The sequence below is a fragment of the Xiphophorus maculatus genome, chromosome 12, assembly GCF_002775205.1.
Source record: "Xiphophorus maculatus strain JP 163 A chromosome 12, X_maculatus-5.0-male, whole genome shotgun sequence".
Classification (NCBI taxonomy): domain Eukaryota; kingdom Metazoa; phylum Chordata; class Actinopteri; order Cyprinodontiformes; family Poeciliidae; genus Xiphophorus; species Xiphophorus maculatus.
Genome location: NC_036454.1, coordinates 13,536,768 through 13,554,021, shown reverse-complemented (window position 1 = coordinate 13,554,021; position 17,254 = coordinate 13,536,768). Strand labels below are relative to the sequence as shown.

Sequence of the window (17,254 nt, the reverse complement as noted above, 5' to 3'; positions counted from 1 at the left end):
AACCTTGAAAATGAAGATTATTGTCCAATCAAAAATGCTGCGAGCTATGTGAGGACTGAACTTGGTCACTTTAAACTTTTAAACTGAGCCGAAATGTACTTTTTGTGATGTGATCTACAGGTGCAACTCTGTAATTTGGAACAACATCAAAAATGATATAACATAGAGTTACGCCCTCCATAGGGAGGGCAGGGAACAGATGTAGATTGCTGCACAGACTGATCGCTCACAGGTTGCTTTATCCGGAAACATTAATAGAAGGTTGAGTGGAAGGAAAAAGGGTAATGAAAATGTGCAGAAACAACAGGAGTAATAAAAAATCTACAAAATTATGGTGATATAAAACCCATACGTTATCTTTACATTCAAAAGTTGGATTTTCCAAGTTCCCAGTCAGAAAAGCAATAAGAAGGCTAGGCAATGCTCAAATTCTGACTCGGAAAGTTAGAACTCGCCAAGCAACCTCAAGGTTGATTTTCAATTTGACTGCATAACCCCAAACCCTACCTATCTGAAATATAATGAGGGAGGCCAATATAAACAAATTATTAGCTTTACATTTGTATCTCTTGTAATATTTTTTCCAGCCCCTAACATTGATTCCCAAAAACCTAATATTGCTTCTTGTGGAAGCAATATGATGCACAGGTTTCCACACACATGCATACCCATAACATTGGCTAAGACTTCCTTGTGTTCCTCAAATACCAAACCAGATTTTGGAATCATCTTAGGAAGAAAAGTGTCTGGCTCGATTACTGTACAAGCATAATAATGGAAAACTGAATGGAGGGATTTTTGGTTGATTTGGGGGAGATTCTAACTTTGAACGCACACACACATAGGAGGGTGTGAATATTGTTTAGGGAAAGTGTTACTGTGATAATCTCACAGAATATTGTGAGTATTAATCCAGAGGTTGTGGTGTCTACCCAGGGGGAGAAAGTTATGAAGAGAGAATTAATACAGCTGAATTGTACGTCAACAAAGTTTCTGCCCCAGAATAATAGATGTTTGTTTCAACCCCACGGCTAGCTTTGCTTCTCTGATAACACTCACACACAGCAGCAGAACCATCAACTATACACACGCAGAGTATAGTGTTGTATCACTGTGGATCTTATAGAATGATACTAACAAATCCTCATAAGACAGCAACTATGTAGAACAATGATGAATGAGAGACCTTTTGTTAGCAAGCCCTGAGTCCTCATCGAATTTGCAATGGAGAGAAGTATTTTTCTGATCTTTTCTCACTTAAACGAACATGCATTTTTTTAAGTTCACACCTTAAAGTATGTGACCAAAACCATTCACACATTGGCACCATTAGGCGCTAGCTACCATTAGCTATTCAAGCTAACTAAGTGTATGTGAAAGATTCTAGAATTGTTAGAATTGCAATTATGAACTATTACAAACAGCAATAATCAATCACTAAGTTTTGTATGGAAATATCCTATTGTAGACTCCCAGATCAGTATTTGTAAGAGATTTTTCTATCCTTCATATTCAAAATGTTATCCTCTGAATAAAAACAGAGCAGACATTCAAAACATTAATTTAAAACAATCAGTGCCAAATAATAAACATGTGGTTTTTTTGTTGTTGTTGTTTTTATGATGTTCAGGCTTAAAACAGCAAACTCTCTTAAAATAAAATTATTTCACATATTTTATGATTAAAGTAGCCACACACTGAGCATCGCACCAAACATGGATAGTGGCTATATAGAAAACAAAACAATTACATATACTTTATATAAATCCATATATGTAAAAGTGATCAATATGGGTCAGTTATTTTTCTCACAGAAGGAAATGGTCCTCTCAAACATTTGCTTCCTGTTAATGTATTTCAATTTGTTGCAGGCTTTCAATGGTTGTTTGGTCCTTCTTGGACAAACAACCAAACCGCAAAAAGAACATAGATGTCCTGAATCAATTAGGAACCACTTTCAGTGTACAGTAGTGGCTTTTCTGTAGATATGTTGCTATAGAGTTGTGAATTCAAAGGAAAGGCTTTCAAAAGAAAAATAGAAATGTTTTAGTTGTGGCACCAAATAAGTAAGCAAACACATCATATATTAGGCCAACAAGTACAATGCTTTCTCAAGTATGAGGCAACTGCAATCATACAGATAAATGTATTTGCATTAGTAACAAATACACAAAGATGTATCAGGCTGCATTCTAAAACAGCCTGACAGCTTGCCGTTTTAATATGATAAATTATAAACATATAGACATAATTTATTAATAGACTTACAGACACCTGCTCATTTTAAACATTGCTCATACAAGCTACTACCTTTTAAGTGTTTAAGAGGAAGACTCTGAAGAACTTTTAACTCTAATGATGCATCATAGAAAGTCATTATGAAGCAACTTTACATCATGGGTCATAATTCCTTAATTCATTTAAATAGTAGATAGATTTTCTTTAAATACAGTATGTTTTAATTTAGACTTGCTGAGAGGTCTGATATTACTGCAATGATTACATGCATAAATTCCAAGTCAAAATACAAAGAGAAAGTTAAACCTCTGTTGAAAAAACAGCAGTCCAGATTTCCAGTTCACATATCTAATTTTACATCCTCAAAGATACATTTGATGCAATTCTTCACTTATCAATAACTAAAAACCTTAACCCTACTCATGTGCATACCTGCTGTTAATGTATTGTGTATGATCAGCTGGCTTCAATGAGAGCTCAACACTGATAGAATAAATAAACAATACATTTTCCAAATGAAATGCCAACTCGTTAAAATATATTTTTTGTATTTAAGTACTGTGATAACCAGTTTACAACAGCACTTAGTCCTTACAACTGTTACTTTTGAAGGTCTGGAACTAACAAAGGGAGGAATCTCTAAGTATTCATCTTCATGCAGCCTTTTTAGATCATCCTAATACATCCTCTCTTTTGCTTTCAACTCTTCAGCTCAACCCACAGCTTTTCTAGGGCAGGAGACTAGAATGTTCATGAATGAAGAGTGATTATACTTCAAGTGAAAAGGTTTGGTATTTACTAGAAAATATTTCATAAAACTGTCCGAATAAAGTCATATTGTTCCTATGAACAATATTCATTTTATTTTTAATTTTAAATGTCTTTGTATTTTAAGTAGTCTATAATCCCATGTCTTCTAATCCTCTTTCCAAAGCATTGGCATTAGATGTCTCTCCATCTTTTTACACCTTTTCTCCTTTTTTATAATCTTGGTTGTATCTAACCACAGCATATATATTTCATATAAGATTTCCAGCTGTATTTAGCAAACTCAGCATGTTTATGTTCACGATGGTAGGACTTTTATTTTCCAGACATCAGTCCCAACAACTGGTTGGCATGGTGAAATTATCTTATGGTTGCTAGTTGAGAGTTCATGACCTCAAGATCTTTATTGCAGTTCTGTAATGATAAGTTTTAATAATTCGGATCGTGGATTATTGATTACTAATTAAATGTTTTAAGAAGTCTTGATCAACTTGAAAAGTAAAAGCAGAATTTTTGTTTTCTATGAAATTGAAGGAGTGATAATACATAAGGCAGCATTGATTTAGTTAAAACTACGATTTGTTAATATACTGTATTTTTTCTTTACTGAATATATGTTTTCAGGTTAGATTTTTCTTAATTTTGCACTGTGAAAATATGCTGCTACATTAAAAGGTCAACATAATTAAAGATGTCTTACACCAATGAATAGGGACAGTGCTGCATGTTATAGCACTGTCCCTCCTATCCCTCAGGTCTCCAAAAGAAAATGAAAGAACAAAAAACAAAACTTTGGTAATTAACAAAAAACTTTCCTTTATTAGGTCTTAAGTATGGACAAAATATTTATGTTGCATTTTTAAAGTATTTCATAATTGAAATCAATGTTTAGTTTTGAACAACTACACCTACCAATTGTGTCTAAACAATAACTGAATCAGGTCAAAAATAAACACTGCAGCCTGAATGATTTATTAACTTGGCTTTGCTTCCCTGTGTGTGATTAAGTTTTCTGACTTAATCAGATGAAGTCAGAAAACAGAACATTTAAGTTCAAAATGTCTCATCTACACAATTTGCTCTTTTTAAGTTTTTATTTTTGCACCTACTTGAAGTTCAGTCATTGGCTTCTCGCTAAAACTGATTGCTCAGGTCTTCCTTCTTCCACAATACATTTAATGCGTCTTTAAATAATAACTTTCTCCTCTTCAGACTTCAACGTGCTGCATTTCTGTGTCGTCCCATCACAGTCGGCAAGATTGTCAAAAGGAAGGAAAGAATAAATAGCAAAGGAAGCAGAATATGAAAAATCCAATAACCCAGTTGACTGAGTAGATGTAGATTATGACCATGTCCATGTCGAAACGCCAGCCTCTAGAGTCATCCTCAAAGTCGATAGTGTCGAGTGGGAATCCTCCTCCATGGGGGAACTGGCGTCTCACACTTGGGGTTGACTGTCTTTGGAAACCTTATTCATAAAACAAAATTCATGTAAGCTTATTGTAAAACACTACCAACGTGATTTACATGACTGAGTTTTGTATCCAGTAAAAATCTACACCTACTTTAGTAAGTATTTTTTAATAATTTATGCCAGTTAAGTTTTTGACATTTGATTTCATATGTAAAACCCCATAAGTTGTTCGCATTTTCCAAATTATTAATAAAAGGTAGTTAAACAAATGGGAAAAAAAAAAAAGCTTGCCTCGAAAGATGCGGAAGAGCTTCCTGCAGCTTGGGAGAGGCCACTTTGAACAAGGTGCTCTCTGAAAGTTTTGCTTTCTGGAAAGGTATTCCTTGGGGAAGAATGTCTTTGCTGTTTGATTCAGCTCTAAAAAAAAACACAATAATGATATAATAAGTGATCATCTTACAAACAGCTTCATTTCTTTGTAGTCTGATTTGTGTACCATGTTGGAAAGAAACAGATTTAGCCTCACTGGCCTCAGTGTGACCTTGATTTACACAATCAACACAATCTCAAGTTCTTTTCATCTTATCATTTACAAGAACACTTGTTTCTGCAGTCCTAGCAGCCATCCTGTCCATGCTGCTCATACTTTGTATCCAAAAGTAGGCCAGTCTGAATCATGAAGTTCATTACTTATTCATATTTTTGTCAGAGTCATATCATATAGGATGAAATCTTTATTTAGTTCACATAAAATTTCATCTAATTCACTGGTCGGCGAGAAGGACACACACAGTGCCTTGGAATAGTATGTATACCCCTAACCTTTACATAAATCACAGAAAATACATTAAAATCGCAAATGTAAATTAATTTTATTGTAGCTTTATGTGATAGATCAGCATAAGATAGAACATAGAGCAAATAAAATGTAAAAATGCAGCATGCATGTCTTTTCAAAGCCCTTTATCTTTATAACAGGAGCCGTTGTCATCAAGATCTAATGTCCTACAGGTTTTAGATGCATTCATTCTCCAACACAGCTGATTCAAATGATTGAATTATCTCTTCTTCAGCATGCCATTAAGTTTGGCAAAGGCATGGTAACAAGCCATTCATTTGATTCAGGTGTGGTAGAGAAGGCTCACATTAAAAGACTTTGAGGACTGGAGACACCAGTCTTATATCCTTAAACAAAATCAAATTACCCTCAGAAGTTACCTAATGAGTAAATAACCCATGAATTTCACTATGTAGTGCCATGCAAAAATATTGAATCATCATGATGTTCAAAGAACATGACCAATAGGTCAGGAATAAAGACAATCTATAAAGAATAGTGATAGTGGGAGGAAGATTCACCGTCCAGTTTGATGAAGTTAAACATTCGGCCTGAGCAGCAAGGAAATCATTCTCATGTTCATGTTCATGTTTAACAATGGCCCAGTCAAAGTCCAGACTTAAAATCAAGCTGAGAATCTGTGATAGCAGTTGAACATTGCTGTACCCAGAAGTTCACTTGAGTCTGGACTTGAGTAGAAAAATTGGCAAAACTTCAGACTGTATATTAGCAAAGATAGTGGGCACAAAGTCTTACTTTTCAGATTTTTATTTTCCAAAACCAGTAAACAGTTTTTGATAATTTTCCTCTCACTTCACAATTATGTATTGTTCTGTTTGTCTATTAGATTAAATAATAAGTATGAATAGCTTGAAATTAATATATATTAAAATATGGTGTAGTACAAAAAAATCCTGATACGTCTGTTTTCACTCTATCACAGGGGCTATTTTCCTACCAAACAGGAACACCACTTCTTATATCTGGAGTGGATCAAATGAAAGTGTTTGGATTGTGTTTGATTTTGTCCCCTCGGCCTCTGTGACTCATCTGGTGTGAGCTGAACAAAAGGTCCACCCTGCTCCCTGCAGGACATGTGCAGCTGGGCCCCCTGAACAATCAGTAGCTCAGAAATCTAATCTGTATAACTAACAACAAACAAACTAAAAATTCAGTCACAACATATTTAATGCTGCATTTTTATCATATTACTTTTGATGCACAGATAAATTAAATAATGCTTACAAATCTTTAAACATAGATGTTTTTGACTACTGACTCACCCTTTTGGAAGAAGACATGAGTGATGATGGTTCTGCAGAGAGGGCAGGGGGTATTGGTGGGGCTGTTTTTTGCAAGTGTCCTCAGACAGGGCTCACAGAAGATGTGGTTGCATGGGTGACACATGTAAGGACTGAAGTACACATCCAAGCACACGGCACAGATGAAACCTTCTTTGTCTCTCATGCTCAGAGTTTCTTCATCCTCAGTGCTGCTGCAGCTGCTGGTGGTAGTGGGGGTCTCTGTTGAACTCTGGAATAAAAGGAGACAGTGAAAAAAATATGTGGCTTGATAATTAAGTCAGCATCCCATCATAAGTACACAAATATGTTTTTTATGTGTGAAAGCAAACTTGCTGCTATTGTGAATGTGTGTAAGTATTTTAGCATTGAAGGGGTTATTTTGAAGAGCATGCAGTTTTTATGTTGGGTCCTGCTTTTTAAGCATGAAAAAGAAATTGCAATACTAAAGCAAAAAATTACATTTCTACCACATTTTATATTGAATTACTGCAGGTTTTTTGACTGAACTGTTTTGCCTTATATCTAAAGCATGGTCACAGGTATTTTTATATGAGTAACAGTAACTCAGAAACTGCCAGCTTTGATCGTTCAAACACCTCTTTGAGATTCTTCTAATCTTCAGGCCCAGGCAAGAAATTTAGTTTTTTTAAAATTTTTTATTTAAAACCATTCAAAGTTTAAAATATTTCAACTTTCTTACAACAAAATAAACATACATTCTCTCTAATTATGACATAAAATGAGTTATTACTGTTGAAATCACTTCAAAGTTAGATTATTGTAATGCTCTTTATTTTGACATTCACTCTTAGTTGCATTGTCCAAATTTTGCAACCACAGTTCCAACTGGACTTGGGAAAGGAGAAAGAAAATTTTACTTCACAGCTTTGTCTGGTATAGAGAATTAATTTTGAAATTATTTTGTTTTCCGAACTTTTCCCCCTTCTTGGAATCACTTGTAGCAATTATGTAACTCCAAACACAAGATATTCACTCTACAAGACAATATTGCACTAGCTGGTGATAAATATTTCACCATATTTTGCCAACCCCTTGTGAAAGTCTTTCTCTCTTTATCCCCCTTTTTGATGAGTGTTAACCTTCTTTGCCATATAATAATATGTGTGAGTAGACATGTGTTTAGGAGTTAGTTCAAGGAGCTAAACTATCTCTTTATCTGCATTTTATTGCATCTTATTGTAGTATGAACATTTGTTTGAGAGAATTATTTGATATAAATACTGGCTCTTATTTGAACTTGGTTTATAGAAAACAGGAAAAAAAATGCTGGAATGATGATACCTAATTCCAGAATAAACCTCTCAATTCAATGAATTAGTCCATACATTTATCACTTATACAATGCCTTGTAATAGTATTCAAATGTTTTGAAAATCAAGGGAAACTTCCGACTGGTCAGAAATAAAGAAAGAGTTGCGAGAAGGAAGCTGCTGTTCAAAGAAAGGCATTATTATACATTTTGCCAATGACAATGGCATTAAACTTAGAACCAGAGCTGCAGGGCAATGGTTAAAATAAAATAATGTTTTTATGTTAGAATGGCCAAGTTAAATCACAGACAAATATACAATTGCGACTGTGACAGGACTTTAGAATTATGTTCACAGATGTTCTCCATCCATTTTGAATGAGATTCATCTATTTTGCAAAGAGGAATAGTCACAACATTTATATATCTAGATCTGCAAAGCTGATAGTGGCATAACCCATAACACTTGCAGCTGTAATTACTGCAAGACTTTGTTATGGAATGAATTCACCTAGAGGCTGAATATTTACAATATACAACCACATTGTGTTTAGTGTTTAATTTAAAAAACAACATTTTTAAGGCACTGTAAATGCAGTTTTGCATTAATATTTCTTGCATCCTCTGTATTTGTTCATGTGTCTTGCATCACACCAAATATTTCCCCAGTCAAATTATTCAAACCTAAACTACTGAGTTGTCAGTTTCTCTGTCTTTGCCCCTGAGTCTACACTGAGTCTACCATTTCCAAATAACAGCTAGACCTCATGTGAAGGGATTTACCTCGGCCTCCACCTCTTGCACAAAGATGTGTCAGTTGCAGACCCGTGGGAGATGTGCCTTGAGCTTCAGTGTTAAGAAAGCCTAAGGGTGTTTCCACAGTAATTACTGCTTTCTCACCCAGGGGGAGCTCCAGGGACTTCCTTGTAGCAGCAACTCTGCCTCTCAAGGTGTGTCATTAACACCGAGAGAGGAGAGGACGCTGAGCATACACAGCTCTTAAGTAATCACGGACACTGAGGTTCCTCCCTGGCAGCACAGGATGTATAACACGGTAGTGTCTTGTTGGCTACAGCTGGTTCATAATCAAATAAAAACAGATATCTGATTACAATTATCTCAACTAATAAAACAAATTCATAAACAAATAAAACTTAGGAATCAGATCAAATTATTAATTAAGGGATATTATAGTGATATGCTTCCTCTATAACAAAACCCACAATTCAGGTCATGGCAAAAGTAGAAAAACAAACTTCCATGTATTTTACTGGGATTTATGTGACACAACATAACGTAGTGGATGCTTCCAAGTGTTTAGTATTTAGTCATAGCAGAGTGTTTGAAATAGAACATTGCACTTCTCTTATCAGCACTAAAGCCAAAAGTTGACTTTTTGGCAACAAACTGTACGAGTCAGCTATGAAACAAAGAGTTTATGAAAAAGGCCATCATGACAACTTTACCATGTTTTTCATTGTAAAACATGGTGAAGGATGTGTGATGCTGTAGATCTGTTTCTTTTGCAACGACTTCGAGGAACCTCATGAAAGTGCAGTTTACAGTTTTTTCTAAATCAAGTCATTTTAATGACATATCTTTCATTAAAAAAACTAGAAAGTTTCTTTCAAATCAAATTTCCTAAACCTGTATTCTATATAACACCTGTACTGAGCTGCATAGATAAGAACAAAAGAGATGACTTGATGGTCTAGAAGAAGGATCAAAAATTCTTCTCTCTGATTGCTCCAACGTTGTGAAATGTTACAGGAAAAGCTTAAGTGCCAGTTTAAAAAATGTGCTGGGAAATTAGTATTAAATGGAAGGATCCCAATAAATGTGGCTATGTTGATTTTTGTAAAAAAAACAACTTCTTACTCCAATGTATACAGTAGATATACTGAAACTAAAGTATGGTATGTATTTTTTATAAAATTATTCAGTCATAGATTATGTCACTAATATACAGAATAAATCTGTATTTATAATAAAATCTGTATTTATAAAATCTGTATTTTTAATATACAGAGTAAATCTGTATATTAAAAAGAGACTTACTCATAGTAAGTCTCTTTTTTAAAAATCATCCTCACCTGGGGTGCCACACCATCTGAAACAATATCATTATCTGTGATCTATTAATTATGTGACTGGTATTGGAAGTTTCTCTACTCCACCAATCATGTTAGTCTTCCTGCATCAGCAGTTAGAATAATTTTAGTCTGGCAGCGTGACTACAGATCAGCAGCAACCAATCAAAACTGAACCAGCTCTTTTGTCTGGCCAGGTTTGAAGGGCTCTCTGCCCAAGCCTCATCATGCAGCTAATTCAGATGTAACCCCACTTTAAACCACGCAAACACAATGACTATTGAAATGAGCTAGGTGCAGCCGTAGCTGTCAAGTGTTGGGAGTCTGGCTGAGCTGAACTTACACAGTCACACAGACACATACAGTGTCATGTGAAGACCTAAATATAAATATGGTAGAAAGGAGAGAAGCACAGAAGTTAAAATTTCTATCTTGTGCTACAAATGCCCACACAGATGTTGCTTTGTTTTGGTCATAGGCTTTCATCCTGCATGTACACACATTCAACTGGCTCTTTAGAGCAATCTGGAATACCTTAATAAAAATTTCAGCAGTGTTAAAGTTTGCTTTGTCAATGTTCTGCGATTTAACAATTCTTCCAAATTTGAAGTCATAACGTTGGCAAGATTCCTATGTCCTCATTGGTCAGTGTGTTTGCCCCATGAAAACTGATGCAAACTTCTGTGTAACCTCCTATTTTCAGGTTGAATAAGTACTAAATTAATTATGTTGGATGAATCTAACATCAAATGGATAGCAGTAGAAAAGAAATTCATTTGAATTGAATAATTGTTTTTTTGATTTATTTAGAGCATAAACGTATGAACTCACAGTAAGAACATTTAATAAAAGCGGTATGATTACTGTAACCACAGTGAGATTTACCTGTGTGCTCTCTGGCTGCTGACTTGGTCTCCATTTCTCCCTCCTCCTCCTTCTCAGACTTTCAATCCTGTTTTTCTCTCTTTTACTCATCCTCCTCTCTCCTGAAGCCATACAAGGTGGTGTCTCTGTGGAGTACATGGCTCTACCCGTCACTTCGATCACACCACAGTCTTCTTCAATGGCTTCCTTGTTCTCATCTTCCTCTTCTTCATCCTCTGACACTGAGATTTGCGTCTGACTCAAAGGGTATTGTGATGGTCGCTCTGTTCTCACTTCTGCCCAGAATGGATATAAATCTCTGGATAAAGGGTCTTGTGATGACGGATGAGTAAATCGGCTTTGAACAGCAGGCCGTCCAGACTGAGATTTTAAATTGGTTGTTGTAGTTTGGGTGAAGCTGGCAGCTTGCGATCTCAAACTATTATGTTGTCTTTCTGAATGATTTGATGGTTCTCCAGCTTCAAAAATGGTTTTTAACTGCATTTCAGAGTTACTGCTGGAAAAGCATTCAGAGGTTCCTCTCATTGGTTCATCTTGGACTTGATCTGCACATACTGTTTCCATCCTTCTAGATAGTTCTTGACCTTTGTCCTTACCTCTGAAGCATCTCTCCTCATCCCTTTCTTGGTTTCTGTCCCCTCTTCTTCCTTGTTTGTCTTCAGGACAGGTCTTTCTGCGTGCCTTTCTTCCAGACAGGGCAGGTTTGGCCAGATGCTGTCCAGCTTGATCTGCATCACTCAGCCAAGATGTCGTCGGCCTCATCCGTTGATTGTGACCCTCATTGCTGCCGTTTCCTTCACTCGGATCTTCATTCTCATTTTCTCTGTTTCTGCTAGCACCACCAGTGATGGACACTCCCATGCGGGAGCTCATTATGAACTTTAAAACCCGTCCGTAATTATCCGATCACATTGGATGGAACTTCAACCAACTAAGCAGCTTTTACCCTCTCTCACACATCACTTACTCTTCCTACTGCTTCCCATTTCTTCTACACGTACTTTGAAGCATTTTATTTAAGAGAAACAGAGAGTGTTCCAGCTCAGGGCAGATGAGCGGTGCAGCTCTCTGGTCTGGCCTGTCCTACCCCACCGAGCCCCCTGGGGCATTCCACACTGTTGACAAAGACAAAGTCCTCATGCTGAGCTCCATTACAATAGTTGCTCTGTTCGCAGCCTCACTATAGTGCTGTTCAACCTATAGAAAACTCACCATTATGGACCAACAGGACTGACAAAAATGAAGTGAAAAGTCAGAGTCACATTTTGTCTAATGGTAAATAGCACTGCATCAGCTTTTCACTCACTATTTGATACCGTGACTTGCTAAAATATTCATACATATGGAATTTCTTTTAGTCACATTACGACAAATTTCAAAGTAACATCATTATTATTAGTAGAAGTATTATTATTGTATGTCATAGACCATCAAATAGTAGCTCATGATAGATAAGTGAAAGGAAAATAGTTTTTTAATTTTTTACAAATAAAAATCTGTTAAGTGTGGCATGTATATGTATTCTAAACTTTGAATCAATACTTTGACAAACCAGCTTTTGTGACATTATTTTTTGCATAGTAGTAGTTTGACTGTGACTGAGACATTGTAATGCTTGAATGAAGTTTGAAATAAGTGTGAAATAAATGTATTTTTAGAATATATGCCCTGCTTTATGGTGAACATCTTGCTCAGTCTTAAGTATTCTGCATCTGTTTTCTCCAAGGGTTGACCTCTTTTTACCTCCATCCAACCTCATCAATGTCAGCAAGCTTCCTCTTACCATGATGCTGCCACCACTACATCCAAAGGAAATCATGTGTTCAGGCTGAAGTGTCAGTTTTCCTAATTGGGACAATTCATCTTGACTTATTGTGCTACAAACAAACCCTATTTTAATTTCTCCAAGATTATTTCCCTGACCTGTGAGATGGTCTTCATGATGTATTTTGCTTCTATTCCATGTTTCTGCTTTCTCCCACTTCACAATTATTCACTACTTTGTGTTGACCTGTCACATACAATCTCGATAAAATACAGAAAAAAATTTAAATGACTTTATCTTAATTTACATGGAGACATTACTGGACACTGCAGGATGTCTTACACAGAGAGCAGAAACAAATCTAATGTTCTGTGGGTTAATTTTGGAAGTAAAATCACTCTGAACATAAAATTCAGCTCGCAGAAACAGCAAAAACATCCTGACTAAATAAATAAATAAAAAAAGAAGCAGCCTATCCTCTACATCGAGAGCCCAATCATTCCCCCCAAAATGAAAATGTCCGAAGAACAGTCGGTGCAAGATAAAAAGTGAACAGCAGATGGCAGCATTGTTCCTGTCTGGCCTTTAGAAGGAGCTGTTCTTGGTCTTGAACTACAATTTCCACTGTCTGCGCACGTTGAATTTGCAGTTCTTGTCCTTTGGAAGCATTTTGACAAAAAACAAAAAACAAAAACAAAAACATCTGCTTCAATTTAATTAAATAATAGGTTATAGCAAAAAAATAAGATACTTCCGGATAAGATTGGTTGTAGTTTCATCACAAGCAAGTGAGTTTTTAAGTACTAGTCCTGATAATAATAATAATAATAATAATAATAATAATAATAATAATAATAATAATAATAATAATAATAATAATGAAGGTTAAAATAAAACCTAAGGGAACGACAGCGTGTCCTTCTTCTGTCAGTAGCGAAAAGTGAAGCATCTGGGAAGCGCAGCAGCAGAAAACTCCAGGGTGAACTCCTCCCGGTCTGACGTACGTAGAGCAGTTGGTATAAATGAATTCACGGACTCACCAAGCTCAGATTATTCGCAGCACCAGTGCACACCTGGCTGTTCACACACACACACAGGCTGACCCCTACGCACACAAACACATAAACACACGCGCACACATGCACACGCTCACGCACACCCACAAACACCGCGTCATGCGTCCTGAGAGCGACAGCAGGAACTCCGATGGACACCATAAAACCCACGGCAGCAGCTGCAGCAGTGTAAGCTGACTGCCTTATGCTTTTTTTACGCGTACACATCGCCAGCTGCGGTAGAAAAGTTGCACTCCGAGTTCGACGACATGGATTTTCTAACGAGCACCAATGCCAGCAATGCCACCGGCGGTTACCCCGAAGGGATGGACGTGGTCGCCGACTGGATCGGGGGAAACAACGCTACGGAGTCTAGGTTTCAACCCGATCTGGTGCTTGCTTACCAGATAATCACCTCTCTGCTCCTGGTGGCCCTCATCCTCTGCTCCATATTTGGCAACGCGTGCGTTGTGGCAGCCATCGCCCTGGAGAGATCTCTCCAAAATGTGGCAAACTATCTGATTGGATCTTTGGCCGTTACAGACCTGATGGTGTCGGTGTTGGTTTTACCTATGGCAGCCCTCTACCAGGTTCTAAATAAGTGGACTTTGGGGCAGGAGATCTGTGACTTATTCATCTCCCTGGATGTGTTGTGCTGCACATCCTCTATCCTGCATCTGTGCGCAATCGCCTTGGACAGGTATTGGGCCATAACAGACCCCATTGATTATGTAAATAAACGAACACCAAAGCGAGCAGCGCTCCTGATTTCCGCAACTTGGCTGATCGGATTCTCCATCTCCATCCCACCCATGCTAGGATGGAGGAGCGCCGAGGACAGGGCGAACCCAGACGCATGCATGATCAGCCAGGATCCAGGCTACACCATCTACTCCACCTTCGGGGCTTTTTACATCCCACTCATCCTCATGCTAGTCTTGTATGGCAGAATATTCAGGGCCGCTCGGTTTCGGATTCGAAAAACGGTTAAGAAAACAGAGACGGCGAAAGTTTCGGACAAGTGTTTGGCCGTGTCTCCGGCAATCTTCCACAAGAAAAGCAATGGGGAGACTCGTGGAAAAGGCTGGAGGCGCTGCGACGAGTCCAAATCCAGCTCTCCGTGCGTAAACGGCGCTGTGAAGCACGGAGAGGAGGGCGAGTCGCTGGAGATTATAGAAGTTATCAGCAACTCCAAGACGCACCTGCCTCTGCCTAACACCCCTCAGTCCTCCTCTCATGGTTATGAGAACATGAACGAGAGGAACTCGGGAGCAAAGAGAAAGCTTGCGCTCTCCAGGGAACGCAAAACTGTGAAGACGCTGGGGATCATCATGGGAACATTCATTGTGTGCTGGCTACCGTTTTTTATTGTGGCGCTAGTTCTGCCTTTCTGCGCGGAGAGCTGCTACATGCCCGACTGGCTGGGTGCCGTTATCAACTGGCTGGGCTACTCAAACTCCCTCCTTAACCCCATTATATACGCCTATTTTAACAAAGACTTTCAAAGTGCATTCAAGAAGATCATAAAGTGCAAATTCCACAGACCATGAGCGCAAAAATGTGATTTTTCTTCTATAAAATTAGGTGCAGAAGAAAGAGAGATGTTAACAAACTGTGCAGAGCAGCAAAAAAGAAAAGATAATTAAAAAAACTCACAGACTTTTTATTCAGGGACAGAATGTTTTAGAAAGATTGTGTATTAAACAAGCAGACAACAAGGCTGAGGCATACATTTTCAATGTACAAGCATATTTCTTCAGTGTTGTAGCTATGTAGCCCCCCACATGCGACGACAACCATTGTTGTATTGTCAAGCAGAACATGTCTTGTGCTGATTCAATGCATTTTGATCATGAGGCACAAGGGGCTTCCATCTTCACGCAACAAGCTTTGTAGCACTGAAACAAATAAAAGCGATTAGTTTGTCATTAAAAACTCCTGAGTCCATTTTGTCCAGTGACGCCGCAAGGAGAATGAAGAAAGCTCTACAATTTTGTTTCCACACCAATCACATATGCTGAATATTATTTACGTCAGTGAGTTTAAAATGGAAGTGAATGTGCTTCAATTATTTTTTTACATTTTCTTATTTCTAAGTTATTTATGCATTTTTCTTTATTTTTTTTTGCAAAGATTGCCACTTTTAAACAAACCTTATCCCAAAACTCACAAAATTCAAGTTTGGATATGCCATTAACATCATATTATCAGTGGTCATCATGTGGTCACACCTTTCAAAACCTTCTGGAAGCATATTTGTAAAGGACATGTAAGAAATTCAGATTTTGCTGGGTTCTAATATGGGCCAAAAAACCTCTCAGTGAGAAAGAAGCCATTACCTCAGGTGCAACCCAAAATGCAAGGTTTTGATTTGCGAAAAACCTTAATATCTGGAGACGTGTCCTATGACCTGATAAAAATAAAATTGATTTGACTTTTGTTATACTTGAAGTAAAACTGGGGAAGCGTGCAAGCCTGAGAATACCATACTAACTTTAAAGTGCTGGGATGGCATCTTCATGTTGGGGTGTATTGCTCCAGAAATATTAAAGTAAGATCTTGAAAGATCCGCCATAAAGTTATAACTTCTGTACAAATGGATATTAAAAATTAATGATCATAAATTTGTTAGTCACTAATTTCACTTACAAAATGGCTGAAGGAAAACAAAGTCAAATAGATCAAACCTGAAGACTGCCTGGGAGGCATATAGATCTGGCCAGTAGGAATAAATAATAAGATATACAAATACCAAGGAGACATTATGTAAATTTCTGACTTCAAAGAAAGTTTTAAAAATTGTACAAAAACATTTTGCCAATATTCTGGCATTTAGCAGCTGGAAATAACTTTAAGTATCCTAACTGACCTATAGCTGGGCAACTTTAGTCTGACTTAATGACAGATAGAATAGAATAGAATAGAATAGAATAGAATAGAATAGAATAGAATAGAATAGAATAGAATAGAATATACTTTATTGATCCCCAAGGGGAAATTGCTTATTTGTTGAAAGCGACTCCATCTTAGGTGATAAATACAAGGTTTGTAAAATATATATACCTAAGAGTGAATAATAAAGAGTGAATATTTCATAATGACTAGATATAAACAAACAAACAAATAAATAAATAAGCAATCACATGCAGTATATTAATCAAGTTGAGACACATGGTTGTCTTCATTCAGTGTATGTACATTTACATGTTTGGCTTAAAATTACATGTTTCAAATCTTTGCATTTTTACCTTCAAGATTCTCTAACATTTACCGAAAAAGGGTTTAGAGAAAAAAAAATCTTAAGAAGTTACTCATAGGTTACCCTTTAAATATATCTATGTGCTTAGAGTTAAAACTTTTTTAAGATTTTGCAGCAAAGTACGGAAAACTTGGAAACATTACACCATATAATGCAAAACATAACAGACAACATTTCCACTGTATCTCCTATCAGGTGTTGCGTAACCCCTATACACAAATCCACTTACACAAGATGAAAAGATAAGGGACTGTTGCAGGAAAAACAAGTGTTCAGGAAGAAATCCCAGTGAGTCATGCAAGTTGCAAAAGATGGGTGGCACCTGTTGTTGTGGCAACACATCAAGATGATGCTTGTAGTGGATCTGT

The 17,254-nt window shown here is 37.0% G+C and overlaps 2 protein-coding genes across 2 annotated transcripts; one reads left to right on the top strand and one right to left on the bottom strand.

Annotated features, from left to right (window-relative positions):
• Positions 1–3,814: 3,814 nt before the first annotated feature.
• Positions 3,815–12,102, bottom strand: rnf180 (ring finger protein 180). Its single transcript, XM_023343174.1, has 4 exons — positions 10,808–12,102; positions 6,542–6,791; positions 4,712–4,837; positions 3,815–4,474 (listed from the first exon to the last, which is right to left on the bottom strand). Exons 1-4 carry the CDS (start codon positions 11,678–11,680, stop codon positions 4,269–4,271), a joined length of 1,455 nt encoding a protein of 484 aa, XP_023198942.1. The 5' UTR covers positions 11,681–12,102; the 3' UTR covers positions 3,815–4,268.
• Positions 12,103–13,481: 1,379 nt separating this feature from the next.
• On the top strand, positions 13,482–15,555 carry htr1a (5-hydroxytryptamine receptor 1A). Its single transcript, XM_005794904.2, has one exon. It carries the CDS (start codon positions 13,897–13,899, stop codon positions 15,175–15,177), a length of 1,281 nt encoding a protein of 426 aa, XP_005794961.1. The 5' UTR covers positions 13,482–13,896; the 3' UTR covers positions 15,178–15,555.
• The last annotated feature ends 1,699 nt before the right edge of the window (positions 15,556–17,254 follow it).